At 39.0% G+C, this 10,787-nt stretch overlaps 1 protein-coding gene across 1 annotated transcript in view; it reads right to left on the reverse strand.

Moving 5' to 3' along the window:
* Positions 1–3,199: 3,199 nt before the first annotated feature.
* Positions 3,200–10,787, reverse strand: part of LOC108366307 (cGMP-dependent protein kinase 1) — a gene marked incomplete at its 5' end in the record, with an annotated part of 10,631 nt that continues 3,043 nt past the window's right edge. The window contains 10 exons of the mRNA XM_017620653.1: positions 3,200–3,431; positions 3,502–3,851; positions 3,921–4,152; positions 4,215–4,532; positions 4,608–4,846; positions 4,919–5,088; positions 5,168–5,451; positions 5,582–5,724; positions 5,984–6,094; positions 9,346–10,488. Of these exons, the coding sequence (XP_017476142.1) occupies positions 3,266–3,431; positions 3,502–3,851; positions 3,921–4,152; positions 4,215–4,532; positions 4,608–4,846; positions 4,919–5,088; positions 5,168–5,451; positions 5,582–5,724; positions 5,984–6,094; positions 9,346–10,488 (3,156 nt within the window). The remainder of the gene's footprint in view (positions 3,432–3,501; positions 3,852–3,920; positions 4,153–4,214; positions 4,533–4,607; positions 4,847–4,918; positions 5,089–5,167; positions 5,452–5,581; positions 5,725–5,983; positions 6,095–9,345; positions 10,489–10,787) is intronic.

Genomic DNA, 10,787 nt, shown 5'->3' on the forward strand with positions numbered 1-10,787 from the left:
TTTAATAACCGATAATGCTATCAGTTATAAACAAAAATGAGTTATTTTATGTTTTCATAACCACAACACGTACGAATAGCTCAATGGATATATTTAATTTCTTTTCTGCATTCTACCCGATATTTCCTGTAGGTTTGCGATAAAAAGTTTTGAATAATAGGGTTGCCAGATTTTTGAAAATTTAAAAGTAGTTAAAGCTCTATACAAAATTTGAGTTTCTTTATCAAAACTAAAAACGTTTGAAGATATTTAAGAATATTTTTGAACGGGGTTGCCACCTTTCTAAAAAAATAGAACAATGATTATAAAAAATTTAAGCTTACCACAATATGGATATGACACGAAATGTGTACGCATAAGTTTTGGACTAACGTGATTTCAAATATGGCTGTTAATTGTGATGAGGAAATTATGTAATTTAAGTGAAACGATGGATATGCATTTTTGCACATTCGATAGTTTACCATGGTAGCGACGACATATCGGACTCATTTAAATTTTTTATATAGGTTCCAACTCTATCCAAAACTATGTAGGGGTTAAAGTTTTATTTTAACCTCTTTTGTTTGAAACTCATAAGTATTTTACTTAACCGCATGCAGCATGATTTAATGAAATGTATTATAGATAAATAGCAACTCTATCCAAAAATATTTGTGAACTAAAGTATGCACTTTCAAAAACCTTTGCTGGGAGCGCATAAACCTTCCATTTGATACCCATGTCAAAGTTTTAATAACCGTTGTTGCATTTTTTAGAAGGGTGGCAACCCCGTACAAAAAAGTTTGTAAATCTCTTCACACAATTTTAGTTTTGATGAAGAAACTTAATTATTTTATTGAGTCTTTAAATAACTTTAAAGTATGTATTTTTGGACCACCCTAACATAATAAACATATACATATGTATATGTACACATTTGACTACGCTGTCATAAATGTACATTGTACAATTATTATCACAAACATTCACTCGCACACGCAAGCACATCGTCATTCATTCATGTGCCACTAAAATGTAGTGACTAAATATTGCAGCTGCAAGGCCATTGTGGCATGCCACATAACAAAGCAAACATGCGCATAAACAAAAGCTTAACAACGAGTCGAACAACAGTTGCAAACGTGATGTGTGCAACAATTATGCCAGTAGCATTAGCAGCGGCAACAGCTGCAATTGCAACAAACACAAAACAACTGTAACGGCAATACAACTGTGCAACAATGGAGGCATTGCTATGAATGTTAATCGCGCAAGTGCCTATGGAGTCGTGCAGTGGCCGTGCACATAATTTCACGCCCATATTCCTGTTCAAAAAGTCATTTTGCTGCTCATTTACACATGCAGAATTATGAATGATAATAGGGGTATTCTCGAAGTCTTGCATAGCACTTGCACGGTTTCCAAAAAGCTGTCTCATAGGAAAACGGGTTTTTATCCGTGCACCTTGTAAGGGCTTTGCAAGGCAGTTATGCTGCCATTAAAGACTGGGTGTGGCAAGGAAAGGGCGACAATGTCTGTATGTTCGTAGGTGGACAGGCCGTCAATTTTTAACATACTGGCTACGCACGAAATATACATATATTTCAGAGACCCAGAATAATAATTATTCCATGGTGGAGTTTTAAAAAAGTCTTCGAAATTTTCGTAAGAATCATAAAAATCTTGTGATAATAAATATGTGCGAGAAAAAATTTTTAAGTCATAGATAACTATTATTTTAAGACTTACATAATACAAGTCTTGTATAATAATCATTAGCGAGATAAATGTTTTTAAGTCTCCAAACACTTTTATTTAGAGACTTATCTTATAAAAGTCTTTTCATAATAATTATAATTGAGATAAATATTTTTAATAGCGTTTTCTTTTCTAGAATATCATATTGCGTGCTCTTTCTTTAAAATGTTGCACTCTGATAATGTTGCCATATAAGAAGGCGACATTTTTTGTTCGAGAAAAGAAAACGCCATAAGTTTTCAAACACTTTTATTTTGAGATTTTTATTATAAAAGTCTTCTCATTATAATTATGAGTGCGAAAAAATTGTTTAAGTCTCCAGGGACGGGGCTTGTTCAGTATCATTTCGGGATTAGTTCGAGGCTAGTTTGAATCAGTTCGGGTCCAGTCTCAAAATAAATAAAAAAAATTTTTTTTGCTTGTTTGACCTGAAAACATTATGCTAGGTATTTGTAATTAAAAAAAAAAATGCTGTTCCATGGTCAGTTAAATTATTTTAGTCTGTTTGGATGACTAGCAAAATCATAAAAATTTTCGTACACTACTTTGAAGGAAATACAAAAAGTATCATTTCATTGTTTTAAATTTATTTTAATAAATGGCAGGGCTTTTCAAATTAGCTTGCCGACCGCATTGTATTTCTTAAATCCAACATTGGAATAGTTACCAGTTTTTCGTATAGGTGGCAACATTACTAAAAATTAATTGTACAGTAATTGGCTCAATTTTGTTGACGGTAACGGTGCGAAAATGTGTTCGGATAAAGCTCATGCCAGTGCTACTTGTGCGCTGCCAATATTATTATATTACGATTAATTTTAAAAAATTAAATAAGTTTTACCTTTTATGTAGGTGGCAACACTCTTTAAATTGATACATATTCAAACTATACATATACCTATAGTATAATATTTAATTAAAATAATAAAGTTGATTTAGTTTAATTTGTTAAATAAGTGGCAACCCTAGCAAACATGTTATTGCAGTTAGGCATTCATAAACATATCTTTACACTGGTGATATTACTGCTAGATTTTTTTCATAAATTATTATTTTTTTATCAGAGAGTAGAGAGCTTAGACTCTCTAGTATCACATTTTGATATAAATTTATAACAGAAACTAGTTAAGAAAAATGAGCTAGGGCTACAAAAGTTCTAAGCTCGGCGCACATCAATACTTTCAGCTATGAAATAATGTAATATCATATTTTTCACGTTATTGGCAAACTTGCCAAAATAGAAGGCCTTAACAGCTTATAATACTTTAAACTAAGAAACAATAATTTTTTACCTAAATCTATATATTTCATAAAATGTTTAATACCACAAATTGGATATGATTCTTATAGTCGGGGTAAATATGCGTGAATTATTTAAAATCAAGTTTTTTCTTAAAATTATTGCTCAATTATTTAGGGAATATTATTTTATATCCACTAGTTTTAATACTAAAAATAGTTTCACACTTAAAAAAAGTTTAACTCTAAATGCAGTTTGACTATAAAATAAATTGCTTTGCAATACTCAGAAATCAATATCCCAGCCGCTCGTTTCATCCGGTGGATCAAAATCGTTCTCCACACCGACTGGACCAAAGTACTGCAAGTCGGTGTTACTTGATATTGGCCGCTTTATTGGTGAAGGCAATTGCTTGTATTTCAACTTATTCCAATCGAGATTATCAAACCAGCTAAAAAGTAACAGTTTTTTTTACAAAAAATTTCCATTCATTTCCGATATATGTATGTCACGCCACTTACCCATGTCGCTTAATATCTAAAATGCCACGCCGCTGATAGCCCAGACGCTCTGCTGGCAATTGCTTGCATAAATGTTTAATCAAACCCTGTGCCGAGCGTGGTATTTTCGATGGCATTTGTATGACATCGATGCCACCCAATATCTGTTGGTATATTTTGATTTGATTTTGCCCACGGAATGGTGTTTTGCCAACCAATAATTCGAAAATCAATATACCCAAAGCCCAGTAGTCGACCGCGCGATCGTGACCGCGATCTAGAATGATCTCAGGCGCCACATATTCGGGTGTGCCTGCAAAAGTGTTGGTCTTTTGATTGGGCGGTATGTGCTTGGCGAAGCCAAAATCGACCTGTAGGAAAGATGATAAAATATAAACAAGTATGAAGAATTTCACGAAAGAAATCATTCAAGAACTCACCAGTTTACAGTAACCGTCCGTTGTTAGCATTAAATTCTCTGGTTTCAAATCTCTATAAATAATATTATGCGAGTGTAGAAAGTCGAAAGCTTCCACCACACAACCAGCTATGAATTTGGCAGTGCGTTCATCGAAGTAGCGTCGCTTCGACATAACAGTCCAAACATCGCCACCCATGCAAGCTTCCATCAGGAAGTAAACGAATTTCTCATTGCGGAAAGTTTTATACAATCTAAAAACCGTTTAAGTGAAAGCTCAAAAGTTCGATACAAACAAAATCGCTACCTCACTTACTCAATAATAAACGGCGAGCTGCGACACTTCATCATTACATGCTTCTCGCTGTACACATGCTCCACTTGATCCTGTTTGATAACATCAATCTTCTTAATGATTTTGAGCGCGAACGTTTTTTCTTCGTAAGAAACCAAATCCACACAGCCGAAAGCTCCCGCACCCAATGTTGCTATCTTCTTCAAATCCGTCAGCTGTATATGTGCGTATTCGTTATCAAATTCGGATTGCTGTCTGCTTTGCTTGCGTTCGGCGGACTTACGCTCCTCGGGTTTCTCACGCAGTTGCGGTATGGTGCCCAGGTAGCTGATGAAAGCTCTGTGGAGATAGCAGCGAAAACAAAGTCACACTTAATCGAAAGCTCATATAACTAGCTCGTGAAAGCTCACTCACTCTCTGTCCAGTTTGAGCACTTCAGTACCGGGCGCATCCGCATAAACACTCGCTTGCCGGCGGTCCGCATTGAGTAGCGCCTGCTCACCGAAATAGTCACCACGTTTGCGCCGATCCACCACACGCTCAATATTCTGCTCATTCTTCTTCTTGATGGTCACAGTGCCACCGCGAATTATGAAAAATTCATTGCCCACTTCTCCCTCCCGCACGATGCACGCATTCGGTTCGTAATATTTCTAAATTGAAGTAGTAAATAAATAAGAGAAATTATTCAAGGGGAATTTGCATTCAATTCGCTTTGCGCTTACCCGCTGCAGCAGATCCACCACCTTGTTGAGAACCTCATCAGATAGATCTTTAAGGAATGGCGCCGCACGCAGAAAAAATAAATTCTCATCTCTTTCCTTCGACTCGGACAGTACCATAATTTGTCGAAATGTCTCACGTGTGATTTTCCAAACACGCGCATTTGTCGTTGCTGCATTGAGAAATTATGTCAGCTTCATTAGAAATTCCATCGCATACTTTCCATTTCCACGAAGTTTTTGTTAACTCACCTCTCACTGATGCCAAACGATTGGCATTGTAAAGTATTGCCAATTCACCGAATACTGTTGTCGGTCCAAAGCTGCCCACCACCTTGCCACCCTTGATCACATCGAAATAGCCGGTTTCGGAGACGTAAATTTCCGAACCCTCATCATTTTCATGTATGATGAAAGAGTCCTTTTCGTAGAATGTCGGCGCCATCGCATCGATGACCATCTCCTTGCGCTCTTTGTCCATGTAATTGTTAAGGAAGTCATTGCGTTCGATGGCCTTGCGTATGAGATTGCGTGTTCTGCATGCCAAGCGACGGATAAGCCAGTGTGTAAATATGAAAAAGACGAAAGAGAAGCGAATATGTGCGTTAGCGAATTGTGTCAGCATGCGTGTATGTGTGGCAATAAATTTACAGATATTTCGCTTACTCATTATCCTTTCCAATGAACTCGATGTGCACATCCTTCTTGGCGGGTAAATTTGGACGCGTGAATATGAGTCCTCCCTCAACGCGTTGCGCTTGAGGTCCGTTGCCGCTGTTATTACTTTCTTTTAACAAGGAGGTTTGGTCCTTTTTTGTGTGAAGATAGTAAATATATTTTGTGTTGATAAAATAAATGTGAGTGTTGAAAATTAAGATAACAATAGGGACAATTGAGCAATAAATTGGAGATCATTACTTGGAAGTGAGCTGTTACAGAAGTTAGCATTGTTAAAGACTAAAATTTAATGCAATAAAAAACTCTGAAGTCTCAATCAATCAGGGATGGCTTTTACGAGTATGGAAAGTTAGTGTAGAAAATAAGTGTTGTAATTTCTGAATAAGTTACCTCGAATAATACACCTGAATCACGACACAGCTCACTATCGATGGATACAGTTGAGCTATTGCTAAGGTTTAGCATCTCACTAAGGGTATAGAACTGGCCTTCAATGCTAAACTGGAGATAAGTAAAGATAAAATTTTGTATGCACGTGAAAGCATTAAATGTTTTATATCTGAAGATGTTATGTTATACTATTTTAAGTTATCTTATGTTATGTTATTTTATATTACGTTATGTTATGTAATATCTTATATTGTGCTATGTTATGTTACGTTATGTTATGTTGTGTTATGTTACGTTATGTTATGTTGTGTTATGTTACGTTATGTTATGTCATGCTATGTTAATTTAAGTTATGTTGCGTTATATTATGTTATGTAAAGTTATTTATTTATGTTCTCACAGCGTAATTGACTTGCACATTAGCAAACGTAGACACTCTTTTGCAAACACAAAATTAAGAAAAGATATGGACATTTTATAAATCTGAACATAATTAGTAATGCTTTTGAATAGAAATGAATCAATAGCGTTAAGTGGAAAGTGTTGTGCGTAGATCAAGATGCTTAAATCATAGCATTTTAGATCGAGGCTATGACTCGTACTTTCTAGAAATCGCATTCAAAATCTATTAAGTAAATTTAGCAATGAGCTGCGAAGAGTTATTTAAACTCCTCCCTATATCACGTTTTCATGTCACGACGGCGGTAGCGATAATCAGCATCGCCGACACGGGTCCGAATGCTGTGGATCCTCAACTCTTCCTTTAAACACTTCAAGGCATCTGTTCGGAGCAATAATACTCGTCGTCATGGAGGGTTGTTTGAGTGGAAATGTCAGGTTCTCCTCGTTTGTTGCCAAATTTCTTGACACCTGAGTGACCCGGACCTTAGAAGCAACTTCTGGACATTTGTCTCTAAATGAATATATCACTCATGTCGCATTGGTGCCTGGCCATAGAGATGTACTGGGAACTGGCAAGAAAAAACACCTTTCACCAGTACTGCTCGAAATGCGGGTATTCCGCAATCTTCTTGCAAACTCTGGCTGGATAATAATTTTATCGAACGGGCAATGCAATATGGTCTGCGTAAGCCACGTGCACATTTGGCCTAGGTTGGATAAGCGTGGATCTAGCCTCTACTCTACGACCAATGTCCGGCACTTAATTGGAGTTCTCACCGGGCATCGCCTGATAGCAACCCACGCTAGTAGGACGGGCAAGCAGTCAAACGACTACTGTTGTAGTTNGGATAGTAAGGCACATTTGGCCTAGGTTGGATAAGCGTGGATCTAGCCTCTACTCTACGACCAATGTCCGGCACTTAATTGGAGTTCTCACCGGGCATTGCCTGATAGTAACCCACGCTAGTAGGACGGGCAAGCAGTCAAACGACTACTGTTGTAGTTGCCGTGATGGAGAAGAAATCGAAAGCGTAGAGCATTATTTGTGCCACTGTCCTGCAGTGGCGAGGGCTCATCGGCGCTCGTTTCTCCACAATTTCTTTGAATGTTTGGCTGAACTGGATTCAGCTTCATTAGGGCTACAAATTGGTTTAACTTCTAAGGTTTGAGAAGGGACGTAAGGAGTCTCTAATACGGCATGGTGATAGGTCTACAGTGGCTTTTGTATGCCCATCTCCTGTAACCTAACCCATCCTAGCATCCATCCTTCCGGGAGTAAGCAGGGAACCCCACTAGGGAGAGTCAACTCGCCAAGTCTTGGCGACCGTACGAGTAAACTTTCCCTGACACACAATTTCCCTAGGAAAAATCAGGCAAATTGTATTCCAAATCCCGAGTTGGATGTGTGGTTAGACAGAGGTGTGGTCTGTAAAGAGCTATCTACCAACCTCTTCCTCTTATCCAAGCTATGCAATTACTCTGGAGCTGATCAAACAGACGTAGCAGTCTTTGGGCGCACCTTTGGTGTTTAGTCAGCCCCGTGAACGCTGGACAGAAACCTTGCAATGCTCTTTTTGTCCACGAGTAGACTGGATGAGCTCATACAAACTTTTAAGCCTTAACATGGCGCAATAATCGATACAGCTGATAATCCTAACCGCATATATTTCGCTAGGGATACATACTATTTATTAGACTTAATATTATCTCAGTCCCTACTGCAGCAGTTGTATGGGAAATGATGAGGAATCATCTTATCGACTCCCTTCAGTTAGTCTGCTCCCATGAGTCTAACATTTTTAATAATATCCGGTTCTCCTTTATATGCACTCTAGAACATTTGCCTTTTGCGGTGACTCACCCAAAGTACATACTTACTTCTGCCCTACTGCTGATTCTTCTCCTTATATAAATTGTGTCAAAAAACCGACGAGGCAGCCATTCCGTCCTATCATTACCTAACTTAGGCCTAGGTAACCACTCCATAATTATAGATATGTAGTTAATGTGTTAATCACACTTTTGTCAAAACTTTTATTTCTTTCTTTACTTTGATGCATGCAAAACTGAANCTCAGTTAATCTGCTCCCATGAGTCTAACATTTTTAATAATATCCGGTTCCCCTTTATATGCACTCTAGAACATTTGCCTTTTGCGGGGACTCACCCAAAGTACATAATTACTTCTGCCCTACTGCTGATTCTTCTCCTTATAACATTTGCCTTTTGCGGTGACTCACCCAAAGTACATAATTACTTCTGTCCTACTGCTGATTCTTCTCCTTATATAAATCGTGTCAAAAAACCGACGAGGTAGCCATTCCGTCCTATCCTTACCTAACTTAGGCCTAGGTAACCACTCCATAATTATAGATATGTAGTTAATGTGTTAATCACATCTTTGTCAAAACTTTTATTTCTTTCTTTACTTTGATGCATGCAAAACTGAAATCGTGAAAGAACTTACGATTTGCTTTAAAATTTCTAGTTTAAGCCACCCAAACTCTAATTCGCAAGGCTTTCATATGCATGAAACCACTTTCGCACGCATGAAAGCACAAAAGCTTTCTTCACAAGCGCCACAAAGCCCATTGTCAACAATACTCGTACCTAGCCAGCTATAATAGCTACTTTTCGAAACTCATTTGTGGCAATCTATGAATGTTGATTTTGACTGTTAGCTCAAATGCTTTGTTGGCAAGCGGGACTGCTTCATGAGCTGCATTGGCAATGACGACCAAGACTTGGTGGCTTGGAAATTTCAAAACTGCCTCAAATTGTTGAACATATTTACCCACTACCAGCGGCATGTCAATTAAACTCGCTAAATGCCATCCGAAAAAACGCTGAAATATATGAAGTGCATACACTAAACTGCAAACAGTCGCCATTTTCGCCCTCCCCTCCCCCTCCCAACTAGTTGCTCATAGTTGTCCACTTTACAAATATTTTGCGCTTACTTTGTCATTTGTTGCGCCATTCGCGTTAGCTGCTACCTGGCCACTGCCATTCGTCGTCATATCGTAGCTCGGCGGAGTGACAAACTCAGCGTTGGCGCTAATGCCACCCTCCTCGATTTGTGGCGTTGCTGTGGTGTTGGCGGCGACCGCAGAGTTGCGTTTGCTTTTGTTGCTACGCAACGAAAGCAGCGAAGCGGACGATGAGGCAGCGGTGAGTGACTGCGGCGGCAATGGTGGTGGCGTTGGTATATGAACATCATCATCCGCAGGTGGTTCGTTACCGGCGCCGCAGCGCATTTTTCGACAACTTTTCGATCTCGATTTGCGATTAAACTGTGGGCCGTAGAGTATCGGTGAGGAGCTAAGGCTCGTCGTGTGGTTGTAGTTGCGAAGTGGGGTTGCTTCATTGGCGGCTTGTGGGGTGAGTAGTGAAGCGGTGGTAGGGCTGTAGCTATTTTCTGCAACATCGCCATTTTCCAACTGCCTTCTTTGTTGCTGTTGTTTTTGCGGTTGTGTTTGCGCTGTTACCTCTTTTATGCTGCGACAGCTGCCCGCATTCAAGGAACGCGCGGATGCGTTGTCCTCTTCGTGCGACTGCTGGCCAATAAAGAATTGCACAGCCAGCGTGGAGGCCGGTGTGGTGGGTGTATCCAGGTCACTGGAGTTGCTTTTATAGCCATTAAGTTGGTTATCGTTGACATGACGAGCTTCCTCGTTCAACTTTGGCGCTGCTGCCTCAATATCCTCCTCATAATTTCCCCGTTCTTCCTCTTCTCCTTCTTTCAAATTTGGTGCATCGCTTGGCAACGCAGTCGGCCGTCGTCCTTTGACAGGTTTTAGTTTTGTGTTGCTACCTACAATGGCTGCTGCTGAGTTGCTATAGATGCTGCTGTTGTCATTATTGCTTTTGTTGTTGTTGTTGCCGCTATTGTTGCGCCTGATGTTGTTTGCTTTGTTGAAAATGAATTTTTTCGGGCCCAAACTGTTGACATTGTTGGCCTGCGTGTTTACCAAGCTGCCATTTTCGCTGTTGCTATTTGTGTTGCTGTTGGTGTTGTTGCTAATGCGATTGTTTCGGTTGTCAATGATTTGCTCTTGTGATTTTTGCTGTTTTTGTTGTTGTTGTTGCAGTGTTTTTGTCTGCTGCTATGTCATTTTCGTGCATTTTCAATTCGAGTTTTGTTGAGTTGAGTAGTTGAGTGGTTTTTGTGGGTTGGCGTGTTTGTTGTTGCCGGTGTAGTTGTTGTTTGTGTTTTAGCGGTGTTGTTAGTTAGACGAAGGTAGGTATGTGTACAAAAGCAAACACGCACGCACGGCACATTCAAAGCACATAAAAATCCAGCGCATATACAGATTTGATGAAAAGATAATGCAAGCTTGTTAACATTATTCAGGATACGTAAGAGTAACGGTAATTATCATTATAATAAAAATGATCAATA

The sequence above is a fragment of the Rhagoletis zephyria genome, unplaced genomic scaffold (genome assembly GCF_001687245.7).
Source record: "Rhagoletis zephyria isolate East Lansing unplaced genomic scaffold, Rhagoletis_zephyria_1.1 Rzeph_scaffold_02220, whole genome shotgun sequence".
Classification (NCBI taxonomy): Eukaryota; Metazoa; Arthropoda; class Insecta; order Diptera; family Tephritidae; genus Rhagoletis; species Rhagoletis zephyria.